A 23728-nucleotide genomic window follows, 5' to 3' on the forward strand; every position below is an offset into this window, starting at 1 on the left:
CATGAGAAGGAAGATATCTTCTTCCACTTCGATGCGACCCGTGAGATACTTGAACGTCTCGATCATGTCTCCCCTCTCTCTGCGTTCCTCGAGTGAGTAGAGCTGTAACTTATCCAGCCTTTCCTCGTAAGGGAGATCCTTGAGACCAGCGATCATCCGGGTTGCCATTCTCTGCACCGACTCTAGTCTCAGCACATCTTTTCGGTAATGCGGCCTCCAAAATTGCACACAGTACTCCAGGTGTGGTCTCACCATGGATCTATACAATGGCATAATGACTTCAGGCTTACGGCTGACGAAACTCCTGCGTATGCAACCTATGATTTGCCTTGCTTTGGAGGAAGCTTGCTCCACTTGATTGGCAGCCTTCATGTCCTCACTGACGATCACCCCTAGGTCACGCTCTGCTTCAGTTCATGTTAGGATCTCGCCATTTAGGGTGTAAGTCTTGCATGGATTATGGCTGCCCAGGTGCATGACTTTGCATTTTTTGGCATTGAAGCTGAGTTGCCAGGACCTAGACCAGCGCTCCAGTAGTAGTAGGTCGTGCATCATGTTGTCGGGCATTGAGTTTTTGTCTGTTGTACTCTTGGCCACTACATTGCTTAGTTTGGCGTCATCAGCGAATAGTGTTATTTTACCTCGGAGACCTTCTGCCAAGTCTCTTATGTAGATGTTAAACAGGATCGGGCCCAGGACGGAGCCCTGTGGCACTCCACTGATCACCTCCGTCGTTTCGGAGGGGGTGCCATTCACCATTACCCTCTGAAGCCTACCCTCAAGCCAGTTCCCAATCCATTTCGTCAGCGTGTCGCCCAATCCTATAGAACTCATTTTGCTCAGCAACCTGCGGTGTGGTACGCTATCGAATGCTTTGCTGAAGTCCAGGTATACGATGTCCAGGGACTCCCCAACATCCAGCTTTCTCGTCACCCAGTCAAAGAAGCCGATCAGGTTGGATTGGCAGGATCTCCCCTTAGTAAATCCATGTTGACGGGGATCACGTAGATTCTCCTCGTTCATGATCGTATCCAATTGGCATTTGATTAGAGTTTCCATTAGTTTGCTCACTATTGATGTGAGACTCACCGGTCTGTAGTTTGCTGTTTCCATCTTGGAGCCTTTCTTATGAAGTGGAATGACGTTAGCCATTTTCCAGTCCAACGGGACGTCACCTGTACTAAGGGAGAGATTGAAGAGTGCGGATAGCGGTTCCGCCAAGACATCACACAACTCCCTGAGCACCCTGGAGTGTAGGTTGTCAGGCCCCATTGCCTTGTTAACCTTGAGATTTGACAGCTCGCAGTAGACACTGCTGGGCGTAAACTCGAAATTACTAAATGGATCAGCTGAGTCAACCCTTGTCTGCAGCTGAGGACCAAGTCCCGGCGCCTCGCGGGTGAAGACTGAGCAGAAGTATTCATTTAACAGTTGGGCCTTCTCCGAGTCCGTTTCTGCATAGTCTCCCCCTGGTTTCCTGAGGCGTACTATCCCACCTGAGTTCTTGTTCCTGTCACTGATATACCTGAAAAAGGATTTATCTCCTCTCTTTATGTTCCTTGCTAAAGACTCCTCCATGCGGAATTTGGCCTCCCTAACTGCTGTTTTGACTGTTTTTGACTTGGTCAGATAGATTTCCCTGGAGTCCTGTTTCCCTGATTGTTTGTAAGAGATGAATGCTTTTTTCTTCTCCTTGATGAGGTCCGAGATCTCCGTAGAGAACCATTGTGGCTTATTGTTCCTACTCCGTTTACTTACCGATTTAACATAGCGGTTTGTTGCTTCCTGTATGGTGGCTTTTATAGTTGACCACATTTCTTCCACGTTATCGGTTTCTGTTTGGCTTTGTAGCACCTGGTGAACGAAGTCTCCCATTTCTTTGAAGTTTGTGTCCTTGAATTTAAGGACCTTGGTCAGTGTGGTAGATTTAGTGAAACCTTTTCTGAGATTGAACCATACCATGTTGTGGTCGCTGGAGGCCAATGTGTCGCCCACCGAGACCTCTGTGACACTTTCTCCATTGGTAAGTATCAGGTCTAGGATTGCCTGATCCCTTGTTGGTTCCAACACTAGTTGCCTTAGTCTTGCTCCCTTCAAGGAATTTAATAGCCTCCTGCTGCTGCATGAAGCAGAGGAAAGCGTGACCCAATCCACATCAGGCATGTTGAAGTCACCTAACAATACTGTGTCCCCACGCAAGGTGATATTCTCTATATCTCCGATTAATTCCATATCTTGGTCATCCTGTTGTCTTGGGGGTCTGTATACTACGCCAAGATACAAGCATTTGTCCTTCCCTCTGGCCAAATTTACCCAAAGGGATTCTCCAGTGTACCGTACATCTGTGATTCTGGTGACTTTAATGTCATCTTTAGTATATAATGCTACACCTCCTCCCATTTTGCCCTCCCTGTCCCGGCGAAGCAAGTTGTAACCCGGTATGACCATGTCCCACCCGTGGGAGTCTGTGAGCCAGGTCTCAGATATCGCCACCACATCCAAGTCGGCATTTATCATTTCTGTTTCCAGTTCCAGGATCTTGTTTCCCAGACTGTGGGCGTTGACGTACATAGCCCTCCATGTTGTATGTTTGTTATGTCTCAGTGGGGACATTCCTGCTATAGCAACTAGGCCACCTTTAGCATTATTTGCATGTCTCGTATTCTTCCTAGACCCAGAGCTGCAATGTGCACCTTTCCCGGACTCCCCATACCCAGAACTACAGTTTATGGCTAACCCAGACTCAGAATTGTGTGTACTCTGTGGGGGTATTCCCTCTTGAGCAACTTGACTTCCTATAATATAGTTTGCAGTGTGTATTCTGTCGCTGGACCCAGAATTACGATGTGTACTTCTCCTAGTCCCAGAATCACAGTGTGCACCCCTCCTAGATCCAGAATTACAATTTGAACTCCCCTTAGACCCAGATTTACAATGTATACTCCCCTTAGCCCCAGCATAACAATGTGATCCAGAATTATAATGTGACCCTGAATTATAGTGTTTACTTTCTTTAGTCTCCCTTACTTCAGTCTCAAGAAGAAATTGGTAGCTTAGCTCGTCAAGTAGGTTGTTTGTGCCAGTACCCTCCCCCAACTTACCTAGTTTAAAGCCTTGTGAAGTAGGCGGGCTAAGCGGTGTCCCAGGACGTTCTTCCCTCTTCTGGTCAGGTGTAACCCGTCTGGTCCCTGTAATCTTTGCAGTGCCTCTCCATGGTGCAGGAACCCAAAGTTCATCTCCTTGCACCATCCTCGCAGCCAGTCGTTCGCCCTCCGGATGCGATCCTCCCTGGCCCTGCCCTTGCCCCTCACTGGGAGGATCGAGGAGAAGACCACCTGCGCATCCATCCTCCTCAGCTTCTCACCCAGGGCTCTGAAGTCATCGGGTATGCTCTCCGCGGTGCTCCTGGCGGTGTCATTGGTTCCGAACACAACCCTCTGAAAATCGATCAGGGTCTACCACACCTCCATTCCTATTCGCATTTGTCTTTTGTGATCTTGCTCTAGTTGCTTCAGTCATGAGCACAGAACAGAAATATTGTTAAGCAATTCAGCCTTGTCTTTATCAGCTTCTACATATACCTCCCCTTCACAATGCCACTTTTGCTCTTCTTCCCATCAGTATCTACAAAATCTCTTGTTCCCCCGTTTTACCATATCAGCTATTTTTTCTTCCATTTGCATCTTTGCTTTCCCGACTACTTGACCAGCCTCTCTCAACCTTTCCAGATATTTTTGCCCGTCTTCCTCTTTCTGTGATCTTTTGTACTTTATGAAAACTAACCTCTTATTCCAAAGCGGCCTTCTTTTCCTGTTACTTTTCCTTACAAAATGGTTTGTTGCCCTCACATTAACTCCTTTCAGTTTTGCTCACTGCTTTTCTACTTCTTACAGATGTTCCTATCCAGACAACTCTTTGATGTAATCCTCCATCTGAATTAACATAAGAAAAGCCATACTGGGGCAGACCAACGGTTCATCTAGCCCAGTATCCTATTTCCACAGTGGCCAATCCAGGCCATAAGTACCTGGCAAAAACCCACATAGTAGCAACATTCTATACTACTGATTCCAGGGCAAGCAAAGGCTTCCCCCCGTCAGTCTAACTAAGTTAGTTCTTTTAAAGTCTAGAACCTTTGCTTTCAAATTAACCTTGTCTTAATGTTAAACCATGTTGTGAACATTGGATGCCAAATGATCAACTATCATAACATCAGAAACACTTTCCCCATTCGTATGCACTGAATCCAGTATGGCCCCCATCCCACATAGGTTCCTTTACCAACTGCTGGAACAGTTATCCTTGTAGAAAATCTAGATCTTCCTACTTTTAGGAGACCCCCGCAATAGGGATCCCCAATCAATATCTGGCATATTAAGATCACCCATTAGATTCATTCCCCTTCTGCTCTCAATTTTATTCCCTCCTTTGCTTCCACTTTCTCCCTGGCTCTGCTCCAGCGTTCATTGCTTGTCCTCATCCAAGCAGCTAAAGCTTTTTCTGGCCAGGGGTCCTCTAGCATGGCATTAGGTGCCCAACTGAGCTGTATACGCCAGCATAAGCCCTTGAGTGCCAGGCTTCACTTATTCCCTTTTCCAAACCCGGCAATGAAATGAGCTAGTCAGGTACAATTGAGGCAGGTCCCTGGTTCAGAGGACTTAACATCTAAATTGGATCGGGGGCAATGGGGAAGTAAGTGAATTTGGCCATGGACACAAGGGTGTCTGTGGGGGAAGGATTTGAACCCTGGCTCTCAACACTTCTCTGGCCTTGGGCAAGATACAAGGAGGTTTTTATTCTCATCCTGATTCCCAGGTACCTAAATATTTCCAACAATGCTAACTTTTCTTTGCAGTAGATGCCCTGATGCTTGCTGTATTGTCCTAACTCTGTTTCTTCCATCACCAACGAACTCTCACGCTTCATTTTATTTATTTTCTTTTAATTTACAAGGAGCCTTTCTAAATCCAAAGAGTGGACACCCTTCCCCCCAAAAAAATTGAGTAGACATAATGATCTAAAACACCCTGAGTAGACGAGAGTTGGGCAGTTAAGATTCAATGGAAAACATGTGTCTGGAGTGTAGAAAGCAATTTGGGATGGGGGGGGGGAATGAAACTGATATGCTGTAGAGACCTCAGGATGATAGTTTATGAAGACCTCAAGGTACTGAAAATGGCCAGAACCTGAGGAATGTGGAGTTGTACAAGGCACTGATGAGCGCTCAATGTCTGTAACTTCCTGCATGGATAAATTATAGAGCTTCTAGACAGAGATACAAAAAAGTCCCTTCAGGGGATGGATGGAGATCTCATGCAGGAACTAAGGAGCCTCAGGGAGGAGGTAATACGCCTGAGAAGCATCCGAGAGGACGAGGCCTACATCGACGGAGCCATCCAGGAGCTGTCCCAAATCACCGAGCAGGCCCATGACAAGTCCATCCTCGAGACACCCAAATCATCAGCTTTGAAACCAACAATTGGGATACAGGAAATGGCTAGGGGCACTGACTCCTGGCAGCTGGTGACCTCCTCCACGGGCAAACATAGGAGACCCCCTCCCCCCCCCCCCTTTTTCAATCTCTTCATCTTCTCCTTCTTCTTACAAACAGGGCAGCTATACATAAACCGCTCAACTCGCCCTGCGGAACAGATTCCAGATTCTTCAGGAAGGAACTGCCGATGAGGAACAGGAGCAGGCCCAACACACAGTTCCATCTCCAGGGACAACTGACCGGCTCCCCCCAAAGAAGCGCAGAGTAATAGTCATCGGGGATTCCATGCTGAGGGGCACCGAGCGACCAATTTGCAGACCGGATATGCAATCTAGGGAGGTCTGCTGTCTGCCTGGAGCCAGGATACGAGATGTCACCGCCAGTCTGAATAGACTACTCACGCCCCGAGACCACTTTCCTATGCTTCTTGTCCACATAGGAACCAACGACACTGCCAGGAACACACCGGAGACCATCATCAGAGACTTTGGAGCACTGGGTGAGAGGCTGAAGCGGACAGGAGCGCAGGTGGTATTCTCATCGATCCTCCCAGTTAGAGGCAAGGGAAGAGCCAGAGATGAACGTATCCTGAGGACGAACGAGTGGCTACAGGGATGGTGCCGGGATATGAACTTCGGATTCCTAAACCATGGGGAAGCGCTACAAAGACTTCAGGGACCAGACGGACTCCATCTGACCAGTAGGGGTAAGAACGTCTTTGGACACCGACTAGCCCGCCTGCTTCACAGGGCTTTAAACTAGGTAAGTCGGGGGAGGGTACCCATTCACATATTAGTGCAGAAAGGAATTATCCTGATGAGGTGAGTCGAAACTCCGCTTCCATGTCCAAGGTAAGTACCCACATTGCAAACAGTTCTTTGGGAGTCACACCGACTCGGGTAGGATACGCCTCACAGGGACTTAGCAAACACAAGATATGGAGGGCCATGTATGTCAATGCACACAGTTTAGGTAACAAAATTCTAGAATTGGAGGCTGAAATAAGGAATGCCGACCTAGATGTGGTGGCAATATCTGAAACTTGGTTCACGGACTCACATGGGTGGGATATGGCTATACCGGGCTACAATCTATTTCGTCAGGACAGAGAGGGCAGGTTAGGAGGGGGGGTAGCTCTATACATTAAAGAGGACATCAAAACCACCAGGATCACACATGTCAAGTACACCGGGGAGTCCCTCTGGGTAAACCTGGCAAGAGGCAGAGAAAAATGTCTGTATCTAGGTGTGGTATACAGACCCCCAAGACAACTGGAAGACATGGATGCAGAATTAATTGAAGACATAGAGAATATTACTCTACGAGGAGAAGCTGTACTGCTAGGGGACTTCAATATGCCTGATGCAGACTGGAACTCATTTTCAGTGACAACCAGCGGTAGCAGGAGGCTCTTAACCTCCATAAAGGGAGCACGTCTCAAACAAATGGTAACGGAGCCCACTAGGGCCCAGGCGATCCTCGACCTGGTACTCACCAACCGGGAAAGCGTCTCAGAGGTCTCAGTAGGAGATACGCTAGTCTCCAGCGACCACAACATAGTATGGTTCAACCTTAGGAAAGGCTTCCCTAGATCAAACACGAAAACAAAGGTATTCAATTTCCGGGGCACAGACTTCGCACGCATGGGAGATTTCGTCCATCAGACGCTGCAGGACCAAGCGGAGACCGATGATGTAGAAGCTAAGTGGTTAACACTGAAATCAACCATACATGAAGCAACTAGCCGCTTCATAAAATCAGTAAATAAACGACAAAGAAACAATAAACCCCAATGGTTCACCGCGGAGATCTCGCACCTCATTAAGGAGAAGAAAAAAGCGTTTCTCTCCTACAAGCGCACGGAGAAAAGAGAGGCAAAAGTAGAATATAGGACCAGGTCTACAGCGGTCAAAATGGCAGTTAGGGAGGCAAAACTTCGAGTGGAAGAAATTCTGGCAAAAAACATTAAAAAGGGGGACAAATCCTTCTTCAGGTATATTAGTGACAGAAAAAGGAACACAGGCGGGATATTACGCCTTAGAAGACCGGACGGAAGTTACGTGGAAGCAGATTCCGATAAAGCTGAACTACTGAATGAATACTTCTGCTCAGTCTTCACCTGTGAGGCACCGGGACACGGTCCGCAGTTGAAGGCAACACAAAGCACAGAAGACCCGTTTCAGAATTTTGAGTTCACACCAGGTGAAGTTTACAGTGAACTGGCAAGACTCAAGGTGAACAAAGCCATGGGACCAGACAATTTGCACCCAAGAGTGCTCAGAGAATTGAGCGATGTCCTGGCGAAACCGTTGGCTGAGCTATTCAATCTCTCCCTAAGTAAGGGGAAAGTTCCCCTGGACTGGAAATTAGCTAATGTCGTTCCTCTGCATAAAAAGGGTTGCAGGGCAGAGGCTGCGAATTATAGACCGGTGAGTCTCACATCAATAGTGTGCAAACTCATGGAAACACTAATTAAAAGCAAATTGGACACAATCTTGAATGAAGGGAATCTTCAGGATCCCAAGCAGCATGGATTCACCAAGAGTAGGTCCTGCCAATCCAATCTCATCAGCTTCTTTGACTGGGTAACAAGAAAGTTGGACTTGGGAGAGTCTTTGGACGTCGTGTACCTGGACTTCAGTAAAGCTTTTGACAGTGTCCCACACCGCAGGCTGCTAAGCAAGATGGAATCGATGGGGTTAGGAGAGACACTAACTGCATGGGTCAATGATTGGCTGAGTGGCAGACTTCAGAGGGTGGTGGTTAATGGTACCCTCTCTAAAACATCGGAGGTGACCAGTGGAGTGCCGCAGGGCTCGGTCCTGGGTCCACTCCTTTTCAATATATTCATAGGCGATCTGACTCAAGGGCTTCAAGGTAAAATAACACTATTCGCTGATGACGCCAAACTATGTAATATAGTAAGTGAATGCAGTTTACAGAATTATATGGCGCAGGACCTGCTTACATTGGAAAGTTGGTCCTCAACCTGGCAGCTAGGCTTCAATGCTAAGAAATGTAAGGTCATGCACCTCGGAAGCGGAAATCCATGCAGGACGTACTTCTTGAACGGAGAAACTTTAACTAGGACTTCAGCAGAACGAGATTTAGGAGTAATCATCAGTGCAGAAGGCTTCATCTAAGGCAAGGCAGATATTGGGTTGTATCAATAGAAGTTTCGTCAGCCGAAAGCCTGAAGTCATAATGCCGTTGTACAGGGCCATGGTGAGACCTCATCTGGAGTACTGTGTGCAATTCTGGAGGCCACATTACAGTAAAGATGTGCGCAGAATTGAATCGGTTCAACGGACGGCCACCAGGATGATCTCGGGGCTCAAGGGTCTCTCGTACGAAGATAGACTGAACAAATTGCAGCTCTACACTCTTGAGGAACGTAGGGAGAAGGGAGACATGATCGAAACATTTAAGTACCTCACGGGACGTGTCGAAGTGGAAGATGATATTTTCTTTCTCAAGGGACCCTCGGCCACAAGAGGGCACCCGCTCAAACTCAGGGGCGGAAAATTTCATGGCGACACCAGAAAGTATTTCTTCACAGAGAGAGTGGTTGATCATTGGAACAAGCTTCCAGTGTAGGTGATCGAGGCAGACAGCGTGCCAGACTTTAAGAATAAATGGGATACCCATGTGGGATCCCTACGAGGGTCAAGATAAGGAAATTGGGTCATTAGGGCATAGACAGGGGGTGGGTAAGCAGAGTGGGCAGACTTGATGGGCTGTAGCCCTTTTCTGCCGTCATCTTCTATGTTTCTATGTGTATAAGGTTTTTTTCAAAATAGGCAGAGCCGACATCTGAGCGAGGTCTCTCTGCCTTCCATGACCTGCCTGTTTTATGCTCCATGTAATCCTGACTTAATTGAAGTGTCTGTAATTATTTATTTATGGTGTGATAAAGTTCTGAATCAGCAGTGACCTGCTCAATCAAAACACCTAAATAAAGAGGAACTGGATTTCTCTCCATTGCTTGACGATTCATGGGTAGAAACCAACTTTCCAATTTCCTGAACTGCCAGCCCTAAGTCGTCAGGTGAAACAGCATATACTGCCAAAACTAAGGACCACTGGCAAGCTCAAGCCTTCCCGCCAAAAAGCATCCATGGGAAAACAAAAAAAAGTTTGCATTCCAGCAGCCCCAAGAGAAATACAAGTTCCCACAGTTCAAAACTGTACCTCGCAGCCAACAACACTTGTTCTAACTCAGCCGCATGGCTCCAACACAGTGAGCAAAGAGCAGGTCCAAGGCTTGGCGGGCACATGAGATGCAAGACTCCAGATTTCAGAGAGGGGGAACCTGAAGGTCTAAGAAGAATCCTACAGAACCAAGAATATAATAAATCTGCTCTGTTACATTTGCCATTCTCCTGGTTGGGGAGGTGGGGGGTGAGATGAAGTTGCCCCACTGCAAGAAATCCTTCGGATTCAGCCATTTTTGGGGATTACTTCGGGGTCTGCTTTAACCTAAGCATGACCCCAATGGGTTGGGAGTCCTCTAAATCAGAAGCATTAACATCCCATGTCTCTTGGAAGCTTCTAATGAAAAACCCTTCCTTTCCCATATTCTTCGGAATCTCTTTGTTCTATTTCTTCGCATCCCTAGAAGTCGCCAAAGGTGACATCATAAGTGCTGCAACCTTTGAGATTCTCAACACCGACATCACATCTGTTGCAGATCTGATCGGACACTTCCTTGATTTTATGCTTCAAGGTGGATTACAATCCATAAACACTAAAAAGATGACACCCCTTACTAGGAACAATCACTAGAGAGTGATACACCTAGAAAGAACACAGTCATAAAAGGTTGAAAATATATATTCAGCAAGGGAAGCAACACACTACCTACCCATCTGCTTATACGCGTTGAAAGTCATGTGCTGGCCAGGTTAGTCAACTTGCATGTATAAGAGATAATCAGTAGAGAGAGGTATTTTTTTAAAATTAAGATTTTTTACTCATTTTCAGGCAACGGTTTTGTCAAGGCTTGAATACTGCAATGCCTTGGACCTTGGAATAACTAAGACAAGGGGTAGAGCAGGGGTGTCCAGCCTGCAGCCCCGGTCGAGGGCGATGCAAAGTTTTCCTCTGCTGCCCCCATGTGTTTACCGTCTTGCCGGCTCCCTCCTCTGTCTTGCTGCAGCATTTGCACGGCCCCAGAAAATTTTTTTTCGGCCAATGTGGCCCAGGGAAGCCAAAAGGTTGGACACCCCTGGTGTAGAGCCCTACAAGTTGTGCAAAACGCCCAGCAACACGATTGATAACTATGATCATGTCACCCCATGTTCAACAACTACAATGGCTGCCTGTTGCTTTCAGAACTCAGTATAAAGCAGTATTGATTTGTCCTCAATTCTTGTTTGGTGTCATACCTGAAGTAAGAGTAAAGATGACCAATTATTTACGAAATAGATCCCTGCATTCTGAAAACTTAGCTTTATTAAAACCAAACGCTAATCCAAAATATGTTGAGACCAGTCAAATGAGCTTCTGCTCTGCGGGGGTTAAACTGTGGAACTCGCTTGTCAGTCAGGTACGTAAATGCTGTGAAAAGGGCAGTTTTGGAAAATGACTCCGAACGCAGTTATTTGTAAATGCCTTTTTCTAGATTGTTTTTTGCTGAACAATTTTCATAGGATTCCTTGTATAAGCCTGGTGTGGCTTTCATTCAGGATTACTCGTTTACATTGGTTTGATCTTATTATGTATGTAAAGATATGCAAACCGTTAGGTTTAAACGGTGTAGAAATGTTTTAAATAAATAAAGCGAACTCCCTTTCCTCAAATCAGGACCAGAAGCAGCAAAAAAGAGAAACAACATGTCAATGTTTCAGTTCCTGTTTGCAAATGATTTTGCATATTAGAGGAATTTTGATACATCAATTTACATTAAAAGAAAGGGGAAGAGGTTAGATTAAGAAGACAAGATTGGTGAGGGTGGCGCCAACTATGTCCCAGTAAAATTTAGGACTGTGTGGACGTTCACCGAATGCTGCCTGTTTTGAGTGTAGGAGAAAGAGTAACCGTAGGCAATGGAACCCCTTTTTTTTTGGGGGGGGGAGGAGGGCAAAAGCTCCACCCTAGACCCCGCCCAAGTTCTACCCCAGATCCCGCCCCCCTAATAAGACTAATTGTAGTACCATTTTTTTCATATACACACACAATATCATCTTATTAACAAAACATAATGGTTACCACCAAATTAAACTACACAAAGCAGAGAAAATGTTAATTATCATTTATATTCAGGGTTTTTTTTCCCAAAGAGGTCAATGTCACCTCAGTAACTGCTACAGAGAAATAGAGAAATATAGTGCAAAACTGACACATTTTGATCACTAAATTGAAAATAAAATTATTTTCCCTGCCTTTGTTGTCTGAGGATTTTACCCTCCCCCCTTTTTTTGCAAAACCGTGAAAGCAGTTTTTAGTGCAGGCTGGCGCACTGAATGCTCTGCGCTGTTACCAACGCAAGCTGCGCCAGCCTACAGTAAAAACTGCTTTCACGGTTTTGTAAAGGGGGAGGGGGTTATTTTTCTAATCATCCTTTCCCAGTCTCTGGTTGCACGTCCTTCTGTCTGTGCTCTTAACTGTGTTTCCAGGGCCTTATTTCCCATTTGCTGGTTTTCTCTCCTTCACTTTCTGCCTACATCCATCTTTAGCATTAACTTTTTAACATTCAGCTTTCTTCTCAAAATCTATCTATTCCTTCTTCTCTTCCCTTCCATCGTTATGCGCCATCTCCTCTCTCCCCCCTTCTCCTCCATCCCTGTGTGCCATCTCCTCCCTCTTTCTCCCCTTCCCCTCCATCCCTACATTCTTGGGCACCATCTTCTCTATCCCCCCCCACCTCCCATGGTCTGACATCTCTCTTGTCTGTTTCCCTGGTCTTGTATCGCTATCCTCCTCCCCTCACTCCCTCCCCGTGGTCTGTCATCTCTTTCCTTCCCTTTCCTCCTTTCCATGGTCTGGTATCTCTCTCCCCTCCTTCCCAAAGTCTGGCATATCTCTCTCCCCTCCTTCCCTTCCATTCCCTGGTCTAGCATCTCTCTCCCCTTCCCTCCCCCTTCCAGTGGTCTAACATCTCTCTCTCCTTCCATCACCCCTCTCTGGAATCTGGCATCTCTCCCTTCCTTAATACAGCTCTCCTCCACCCAGTGCAACATTTCTCCTGCCTTTCTTCCTTTCTGACCCCTCTCCCAGTCCAACATTTCCCCCTCTTTTCCCTCCACCAGTCCCACATTTCGCTTTTTCTGCCTCCTGCATGCTTCATCTCCTCTGGTTCTTCCCTCTCCCTCCATGACTTCAAGTTTTCACTCTCTTACCTCTCCTCTTCTCCTGAGTGTGACATTTCTCTTTCCTTCCTTTCTGCCCTCTCCATCCAACATCTCTCCCTCTCTATGAGTCCAACACATTCTGCCTCCTGCACATTTTCTCTCTCTCCCCTTACTTTCTTCTCTTGTGTGACATTTCTCCCTCCTTCATACCCCCCAGTCCATCTCTTCCTCCATGTGTGCTCTCTCTGTCCCAGCTCTTCTCTACTTTCATTTGCAGCCCAAATGACATCACCAGGAGTAGCCAATCACATATGCTACCCTGCTGCTGGCCCCAGTGTCTCCTGAAGGCCCACCTCTGAGGAAACAGAAGTTACAGTAGAGAGAGTGGGCCACAGTGGAGAGAAGACACTGGTGCCAGTGGCAGGGCAGCATATGTGATTAGCTGCCACCGGTAACATCCTTTGGGCCACAAATGAAGACGATGCTATACCACCAATTTGGGGGGGGAGGTCATGTGCCCCCCCCGGGTCTGACACCTATAGAATAACCCTCCAGCCTATGAAGATTAACCTGGCCCTGGGCCCTAATTCTGGTCCAGGTCCCAGCTCCACTGAGCTTAGTTAGTAAACTCAGACTATCTCCTATGGGTTACACTTTATTTCACATTTTTGGGAAAAAAAAGAAAAAAAAGTGAACCATTGTAACCTTCTGGAAGAATTTAGGGTTCCTGTTTAGAGAAGAAAGGTCAAAAAAGTCCTCTCAACTGAAGGTCCTGCACCAAATCATTGACCTTTCTATAATGCTCTTCCCAAGCTTGGTGAGGACAGAACTGATCTTTGAAACTGTCAGAGGATTCAGTGACCAGATACTGTGAATGAGATGCCTGATGAGAAGATGGGTCTCGCTCTTGGTAAGAGGGTTTGCAGGGGCCAGTCTTGCAGTGCTAGTCAGGAGCTTAAGGTTATTTTGTACATGTCTCTGCTACTGAAGAGTATATACCAGCTGCAGCAGGTCCAGGATCGGAGGATGGACCCCCGTAATCCTCTTGGAAGCTGGATGGGATGTTCCTACTCCTGCTTTTGCTGAATGCAAACTTCATCTTCACATTCAGCTTACCTAGTTTTTTGTTGTCTTCGGAGCAGGTTGAGTCATCATGACGACACGTGTTCTGCCTCTGCTCAACTCCTCTCAGGTTTTCACACTGTGGTGAGATCGTGGTATGTCTGCTGAGTTCAGCAGCAGATTGTGGCCTTCTAGTTGGAGGGACAGGGTAGAGTGACTTTCCCCCATTTGTTGAAAGCCACAGTGGTGGGAGTTAATTTTCCCATATTTACTTATTCCTGGCAGAGCCTTTGCATATCCCAGTACCGACATCGGGACCTGCAGTTCCACTCTGTAAGCCCATTAGGTTAACGGAGTTCTGGGATCTTGTGAGTAATAGACCCACTAGCGAGTCTAAGAAGTCTTGGGTCAGATGAATTTTGGACTAAGGAAGGCGAGTGCAGCAGACTAGCCCAATGCCCTTTCTCAGAGTATTCGGGGCTTATGGAAGACAGGTCTCGCCCTCCTTCCATCACCGACAATGTGGCTGTACTATCCTGTCGGCCACCAGAGAACAATTTCTTCCATGCAGAGCGCAAGGGGAAACTTTTTTTTCAAAGTCCATCTTTAAACTTTTTCTGTCCATTTTTGCTAGAAAGCGAGAACCGTAGCCATCTCGAACCAGCTGCTGAATGAGGCGTCTAGTACGATGGGAAAAGCCTGGATATTTAACGCTGGGAGAAAATGACTAGCGGTGTACCCCAGGGCTCGGTACTTGGGCCAATCTTATTTAATATTTTCATCAATGACCTAGAAGAAGGAACATCCAGTGAGATCATCAAGTTTGCAGACGACACAAAGCTATGCCGGGCGATCAGATCGCAGAAGGATAGCGAGGAACTCCAGAGCGACTTGTGTCAGTTAGAGAAATGGGCAGAGAAATGCAGATGAAGTTTAATGTGGAGAAATGCAAAGTAATACATTTAGGCAGAAAGAACAAGGAACACGAGTATAGAATGTCAGGTGCAACTCTGGGTAAGAGCGAACAAGAAAAGGACCTGGGTGTACTGATAGATAGGACCCTGAAACCGTCGGCACAATGCATGGCTGCAGCAAAGAAAGCAAATAGAATGTTAGGCATGATAAAGAAGGGAATCACAAGTAGATCGAAGAGGGTTATAATGCCGCTCTATAGAGCAATGGTCAGACCAGACTTGAAATACTGCGTCCAACATTGGTCTCCCAACCTAAAGAAGGATATAAAACTGCTAGAGAGGGTACAGAGACGAGCAACGAAGCTGGTAAAAGGTATGGGGAACTTGGAATATGAGGAATGACTTAGGAGACTGGGATTGTTCTCCCTTGGGAAGAGGAGACTGCGAGGGGATATGATTGAGACCTTCAAAATACTGAAAGGAATTGACAAAATAGAGCAGATTACCTCCGTCATTTCGGAGGGGGTGCCGTTCACCACTACCCTCTGAAGCCTACCTCCAAGCCAGTTCCCAACTCATTTCGTCAATGTGTCACCCAATCCTATAGAACTCATCTTGCTCAGCAACCTGCAGTGTGATACGCTATCGAATGCTTTACTGAAGTCCAGGTATACGATGTCCAGGGACTCCTCAACAGTCAAAGAAGCTGATCAGTTTGGATTGGCAGGATCTCCCCTTAGTAAATCCATGTTGACGGGGATCCCGTAGATTCTCCTCGTTCAGGATCGTATCCAATTGGCGTTTGATTAGAGTTTCCATTAGTTTGCACACTATTGATGTGAGACTCACCGGTCTGAAGTTTGCTGTCTCCATCTTGGAGCTTTTCTTGTGGAGTGGAATGACGTTAGCCATCTTCGAGTCCAACGGGACATTACCCATACTAAGGGAGAGATTGAAGAGCGCGGATAGCGGTTCCGCCAAGACATCACACAACTCCCTGAGCACCCTGGGGTGTAGGTTGTCAGGCCCCATTGCCTTGTTAACCTTAAGCTTTGACAGCTCGCAGTAGACACCGCTGGGTGTAAACTCGAAATTACTAAACGGGTCATCTGCGTCAACCCTTATCTGTAGCTGAGGGCCGAGTCCTGGCGCCTCGCGGGTGAAGACTGAGCAGAAGTATTCATTTAACAGTTGGGCTTTTTCCGAGTCCGCTTCTACATAGTCTCCGTCTGGTTTCCTAAGACGTACTATTCCGCCTGAGTTCTTATTTCTGTCACTGATATACCTGAAGAAGGATTTATCTCCTTTCTGGATGTTCTTCGCTAGAGACTCCTCCATGTGGAATTTGGCCTCCCTAACTGCTGTTTTGACGGCTTTTGACTTGGCCAGATAGACTTCCCTAGAGTCCTGTTTCCCTGATTGTTTATAAGAGATGAATGCTTTTTTCTTCTCCTTGATGAGGTCCGAAATCTCCGCAGAGAACCACTGTGGCTTATTGTTCCTTCGCCGTTTACTTACTGATTTAACATAGGGGTTTGTTGCTTCTTGTATGGTGGCTTTCAAAGTCGACCACATTTCTTCCACGTTATCGGTTTCTGCTTGGCTTTGTAGCGCCTGGTGAACGAAGTCTCCCATTTCTTTGAAGTTTGTGTCCTTGAATTTGAGGACCTTGGTCAGTGTGGTAGATTTAGTGAAACCTTTCCTGAGATTGAACCATACCATGTTGTGGTCACTGGAGGCCAATGTATCGCCCACCGAGACCTCTGTGACACTTTCTCCATTGATAAGTATCAGGTCCAGTATTGCCTGATCCCTTGTTGGTTTCAACACCAGTTGACTGAGTCTTGCTCCCTTCATAGAGGTTATTGCGGAATCCAACGTTCTAGGATTTAAAAGCAAACTAGATGCACATCTCCTTACAAGAGGCATAGAGGGATATGGGTGACTAAAATTACACCAGGTCTACACCTGGCGGGGCCTCCACGTGTGCGGATTGCCGGACTTGATGGACCGAAGGTCTGATCCGGAGATGGCGCTTATGTTCTTATGCTAATTAGATTGCGTTCTACGTTCTCTCATTTATGGTTTGCAAGTATATTTCAGCTCATTCTTACAGTTAAGTGGAGACCTTGGGATTTGCTTATTATTTTGTGTGTTAACATTTATTTGCATTTTATTATGACTTGCCTCAATTGCGATATTTGCTGTTTCCCACTCCCTAAACCAGCAGTAAATGATGTGCCCCCTCCACCTCCCCTAATACCTCAATGGACCACCCTTAAGCAACTGTATTACCCCACCCCCCTTCCAGTTAAACTCCGCACTCTGTTACAAAAGAAACCATGGAGAAGGCCGAGAAACTCCGGGTAAGCAGAATTTAGTGCAAAGGCATCGTGTCGGTCCAGCTCTTCCAGACACAGGTGAGATTCGATTCAGCATACAATCACAATGCACAAATACACAAGACGTGTTCTCCGCACTTCAAAGGAGCAGCGCATGGAACCATCTGCCACCCAGCTCCTACGATGAAACCAAAGGGTTCAAGAGTGTGAACTTACCAACCACATCCAGGTGATAGGTGTGATTAATGGATCCATATTCATTCTCCACAATGCAAGTATAGTTGCCCTTGTCTGAAGGGACCACACTCTCCATAATGAGGCTCCAGTGCTGGTTACGCACCTACAGGGAAGAAAGGGCACACATGAGGTGGGACAGCAGAAACCAAAGACCAGTGCATTCAGAAATAGAGCAATGAACGTGAAACTGTGGACAATGGTCTCTTACGCATTCTGCCACTGTGTAAGGCTCAGACTTCAGTATTAACCAAGATGGCAGCCCAAAGCCAGAGCTCCAGCTCAGCCTGATTAAACCCCCACCACTTACACACCCTGAGCTGTGGAATCTGTTCTCTGAAGTCAGATGAGCCTAGGAGTGTAAGACTATTTACTTAAAAGATTTTGGTGAAGTGGTAGAGAAAGAGAGCCAAGGCCTGCCAGATGATGGGAGGGGGGGGGGGGGGGGTAATGTGAGGACCTACAGGATCTGCTCAACATACAGAGCCAGAGGACCACTGAACGGAGGAGCTGGCTACTGGGAGTTAAGAATAATATTGCTGAGCTGATGGGTGAGCTAGCCAGCGTAATCCCCGAATTAGTCTGATATTATGTAAATGGTGCAGTGCTGTCTGTCTGGAAAGAGTTTGATGCTGCTGCAGAGGGTGGGGAATGTTATAAGGAGGGCCGAAGCCTTGTGTTGTAGCTGAGCTTCCAGGTACTGATCTGGTTGTGATGTTGAGTATTCTAGTGGTAGGAATGTCTCCTTATAGGATTGTGTATGTTAACTATTGTAAGCCATTTACTTAGAGGCAGGGCATAATGAATAAAATAAAACACATGCCAAAGAGGTCCACTATTAAGCCCAGTATCCTGTTTCCACAGTAGATCTTTCCAAGTCCACCTTAATAACAGCTTATGGACTTATTTTAGAAACTTCTAACCAGGGTAAGTACATCATCTCTTTTTTGAAGCAGAGATTTAGATATTTAATGTGGAGAAAGAAAAACAGAGAAAATTGAAGGCCCGTTCAGTCTGCCCCTCCGCAGCTTCCACCATCTAGGGGACACTCGATGAAGTTACAGGGAAGTACTTTTAAAACCAATAGGAGGAAATTTCTTTTCACTCAGAGAATAGTTAAGCTCTGGAACGCATTGCCAGAGGATGTGGTAAGAGCGGATAGTGTAGCTAGTTTTAAGAAAGGTTTGGACAAGTTCCTGGATGAAAAGTCCATAGTTTGTTATTGAGAAAGACATGGGGAAAGCCACTGCTTGCATGGAATGTTGCTACTCCTTGGGTTTTGACCAGGTACTAGTGACCTGGATTGGCCACCGTGAGAACAGGCTACTGGGCTTGATGGACCACTGGTATGACCCAGTAAGGCTATTCTTATGAATGGAAATGTAGGCAGGACTGTCAGAGTATAAAACCTTTTTGCTAAAGTGAGAGTTTTAAATTTTGTATGTGAACCAAGTAGAAGCCAGTGATTTTGTTTCAGAAACAGAGTCCCCCCTCCCCCCAAATAAAACTATGGTATGTGTAATAAAAGTTCTCAAACTCATTAATTACACATACATCAGACTTGCTTTTCAGATACAAGTTAGGTCGTGACCACGTGGTTCCTCCATGGTCATTTGCGGTGGATCCAGGCACATGTGACTTCATTTGTTTTTCTTTTGAATTGCTTTTAAAAGTTTTATGAGTTTGAAGTTCGATTTGGCTTTAGCCGATTCAACATACTCTATGCCTGCTTTCAAGGTCTGTTTTTCTATTCGTCTCAAAAGATTTATTGTTCAGGCATGTGGAGTTTAACCCTTAAGTGACAAGGCATTAGCCTTTGTTATCCAGGCATGATTTGTACGGAAGATCTGGTCTGGGCACATCTTCTAATTCAGAATTGTTTAATCAGTTCTATTGCAGCTTTGGTGTCATAAACCAGCTGGATAAGCCGCCTTTTCCTTTTTTTTTTTTACTATATATGTACAGTATATTATGGTTTTTATTTACAATGTTCTAACGGGCTTATTGACATATTAAGGTAGGAAGTTTTATTAAACATACCACAATTATGAGTGAAGGTTTTACTTTATTATACGAGTACGCTGTATCTGTTATTATCCTCTGTATTTATTGTTTCAATCAATTTGCCGTATGGCCGTATTGAGCATACTTTTATATCCTGGAGTAGATACCAAAGACTGTTTTCTCTTAGCTCTGCTTCTCTATTATTCCTCAGGGCAGATCCAATAGACCGGCTGCCTTCTTGTTTCCTCAAAATCACTCCTGGACAGATCAAGTTCATCATGAAAATGCTGGAGAGTGTGTGATGCAGTGGTTAAAGCTACAGCTTCAGTACCCTGAGGTTGTGGGTTCAAATCCCACGCTGCTCCTTGTGACCCTGGGCAAGTCACTTAATCTCCCCATTGCTCCAGGTACATTAGATAGATTGTGAGCCCCCCAGGACAGACAGGGAAAAATGCTCGAGGACCTGAATAAATTCATGTAAACCGTTCTGACCCACACGCCGTATGAAGTTCAACAGTTGGTCATTCCTAACATCAAAACCTAACATCCCTACTCCTGTCACTTCGGGTTACTGGACCTGGATTGGGCTACTGGGCTAGATGGACCCAGTGAGGCTATTCTTATGTTCTAAACCCAATTGTTCATGGAATTGTTATGGAAGATGAGAGATTGATAGCTGCAGTCCGGAATAGTAGATTATGCCAAGAAGATTCACAGTGGGAAAATGATGAAAGTAGATTCTGCATGGAAGAACCGGAAACAGCCAAATTCCAAAAGGAGGTCGTTTATATCTGGAAAGGCACAATAAGGAGGCCCAGAAAATCCACCAGAAACTTGGTAAACATTATGGAAAAGAATTGGGATCAAGAGAAGTCTGGACAAAAGGGGTTATGATCACCCGGGGACTGTCCAGTTCCAACCCACAAAAAGTTTGATGCAAGAAAAGTGGACATCGTGGTCTAAGATCACAGCTCGACTTTTTTTTAAAAGGATAAGTGCCTTAAAATTTGAAGAACGAGAGGCCATGGCTACTTTCCCCTATAATCCTAATTGTACTTTCCCTCTCCTATAACTAATGTAGTTCTACCCCAGTTCCTTTTGTATCAAGTAAGTCCGTGTCCGACTCTGGCTGTAATAGAATGACTAGGTTTTATCACGTACATCGCTTAGACGTTTTATAGGCGATATCAAATTGTAAATAAACCTGAAAATTCAAAATCAAGACATCAGTGCTAAGTGATTTTTCTGGGGCATCTAATGGAGAAAGAAAGAAGATCTTTAAGTTCCAAGAGAGACCATGAAAATGTGGTAGAAAGATGCAAAAATTTTCCCCATCATATTGATTGCTGTGGGTTTGATTTAAAGGCATTTCCAAGCACACCTAGATAGATCCAGAAGGCAGCTCTCCGCCACTACAGTTCATTTGAGAGAGAAAGAAAGAGATTCGTTACTCTCATGGCACACACATTTGGAGACACTGTCCACAAGAAATGAGATATACTGTAGTTTCTTATTACCACTAGGTTTTGAACTTACATAACTTCTGTCCTCTTAGCATATTAACTGGGCAGATTGTTTAATTGCTTTTGAGAACAATTAGAATGTGATCGCCAAGTACAATCATACCAGCAAAGATGGAAGGTTCTTATCGTGCTGATAAGAACAATGAAGTCTCTCTTCTGGTAGAGATTGGGGGGAGGGTCACATTCAATCATACTGAAAACAAATGCTCACTTGCAAAACACCATGGATAAAGGTTATGTTTGCCAAGGCTGAGGCAACTTAGTTAATGGGATGGCGAGAATCTGTTGCACTAAGGCACCCCTCGGCTGTTTTTGGCCTCCATTCAGGAGCAAGCGATCGTTACTTCTGGTTCTCAAGGAATAAAGCCAAGAAAGAGGATGTTCTGTGGTCTGGAAACGTTATCTTCTAGAACAGAGGTCTCCAAAGTACGGCCCGCGATAGAATTGTGTGGAAATGCGCCAATTGGACTAATTTTCCAATGAGTATCCACAAAAAAAAAACATGGGGTGTTGATAGATTTCAAATGTATTAATATTCCATATTATGTTAATATTAATATTATTCACAACTTTATTTAATACTGAATAGTAATTGTATACTTTGCGGTATTTCTTCGCACTTGTTCGGCCTCATCAACAGAGTCCAATCACGGCATTGTACGTAGCTCTGGCGCTGTGACTAATCTGGAAGTTCGTTACTAGTCATTACGGTTAACTGTCCATAAGAATACTTGCAGTGGTACAGTGAAATACTCAATTTGTATTTAAAGGTGCGTATTAAACATATTTGCTTGTATGGAGTTCTCATGATTTTATTATAATTTCTGATGAAAATGAGAATTTGGTGGTAGCGTTTGTCATAATTAATATAAGATAATTTGATCTCACATACTCTGTAATTAGTTTATAAAATTTTCAGCTTTCAATAAAACTCATATCTAGAGGTTTTGGGTTTTTTTTTTAAATGACGGCCGGCTGAAAAGTGCTGAAGTACCCAATGTGGCCCTCGTGTACCCCCCTGTTCTAGAAGAATCCATGTATTCTATCAGCTGCATCATTCCTGTCTTCCCAGCACCCAATTAACCCTGAGAATACCACTCAGCATTCCTCTGTACCTCTCTTGTACTTTCCCATCTCACTCAGGGGTGGGGGGATAGCAGAATCCTGATCTTATCCCCCCCAATTACATGCAAGAAGTCATCGTCTTACTTTCCTTACAGCAATTACACCACCATCACCATCATGACTAAATCAGCCTTTTTAGGTTCATCTGGGTGAGATGGACGCAGCCCTACAGATCCCCACCCAGAAATGATGACAGTGGCTAAAGACATTCAGGCCCATTTGCAACTGGAATTCCATCCATCGGAGTCTCTCAGCCCAGCTCTTCATCTGGAGGCATCTCATCTTTCTTCATCCTGTCATTGGAGCTCGACAGGAATAGTTAAAGTAATAGGTGTGGATTTGATTTTGGAGATTTGGAAAAGACCGAAACTGGGGGCTGTAAATTTGTTTTACCTACTATATTTTTCTTTGCTTTTTTTATCTTTTGGATTTTTAATATATTTTGGCTGGATACTACAGTTGCATTGTGAACTCGCCTTGGGACAGAGGAAAGTTTATTCTTACCTAATTACTTATTTTAAGTGTCTGTAAACTACTGTGAACTTCTCAGAAGTATTGGCGGTATACAAATAAAGATTGTATTGTATTTAGAGTAACAAGACGGGTTTAGCAATTTCTCATAAATTGTAGGAAATGTTCACAGATTAGCATCTATGGAGAGCTTAGTCAAATTTGGTTTAGGGGTCGGGGCAATCTTTATGTAGAGTACTAGATAAAAAGATGGGTTTTTACCACTTTCCTGAAATTAAGTATTCCTACCAGTGATCTGACTATTCAGATACAATTAAAGCAATTCACAAAAACAGCCTAATCAGAGTATAATACCGAAGACAGCAGAAACAAGTGCTGTCATTCTTAACCCTCACAAGAAGGAGCACATTGGCCAAAGCCTACGCAAAAACTAAACCTTCAAGGCCACCTTGAATTTGGGGGTCGGGGGATACTGCTATAAACCTCTCAGCCAATCACAGCTCATGTTTCCTGTAAGCAAGGAGTAGACTATTGGTTGGCACAGTGGATTAAGAACCAGGGAAGCCAGTGTTCACATCTCCTTGAGATCTCTGGCAAGTTACCTACCTTCCATTACCTCAGCTACAGATATGTTGTAGGTCCTCGGGAAGTGGGTGGTGCAGTGATTAGAGCTACAGCCACAGCACCCTGAGGCTGTGGGTTCAAATCCCTGGGCAAGTCACTTAATCCCCCCCATTGCCCCAGGTAAACTAGGTAGATTCTGAGCCCACCAGGACAGACAGGGAAAAATGCTTGAGGACCTGAATGTAAACCTCTTAGGCTATAAGTGGTATAGAAATGCTTAGATAAATAAATACCTGCTGTACCTGAAATATAACTCACCCCATTTAAAGTACTGTGTACAATTCTGGAGTCCACTCCACACCTTGAAAAAGATATAAAAAGGATGGAGTCGGTCCAGAGGAAGGCTACTAAAATGGTGCCTGGTCTTCTATTCCTTCCTGTTTCATGTACGTCAGTGCGTCAATGCTTCCTTCCTTTTTAGCTTAGACATGATTTAAAATTTTTAACTATATTTTATCGTTAACCGTTTAGACACTTGTGTGATAAAAGGTATAGCAAACATAAAGAAACTTGGTATGGGGACAGACTTCAAGATCTCAATATGTCTACTTTGAAGATATGATAAGAGATGTTTCAATACCTATGTGGCGTAAATGTACAGGACACAAGTCTTTTTCAATGTAAAGGAAGCTCTGGAATGAGG

General features: G+C 45.1%; 1 protein-coding gene across 10 annotated transcripts in view; it reads right to left on the minus strand.

Annotated features, from left to right (window-relative positions):
- FGFR2 (fibroblast growth factor receptor 2) overlaps window positions 1-23728 on the minus strand; it is a 205246-nt gene that overhangs the window by 76056 nt on the left and 105462 nt on the right. For all 10 annotated transcript variants that reach the window (XM_033941235.1, XM_033941234.1, XM_033941232.1 and 7 more), the window contains one exon: window positions 17321-17444. In XM_033941235.1, coding sequence (XP_033797126.1) covers window positions 17321-17444 — 124 coding nt within the window. The remainder of the gene's footprint in view (window positions 1-17320; window positions 17445-23728) is intronic.

This window comes from Geotrypetes seraphini, chromosome 4 (assembly GCF_902459505.1).
Source record: "Geotrypetes seraphini chromosome 4, aGeoSer1.1, whole genome shotgun sequence".
Lineage (NCBI taxonomy): Eukaryota > Metazoa > Chordata > Amphibia > Gymnophiona > Dermophiidae > Geotrypetes > Geotrypetes seraphini.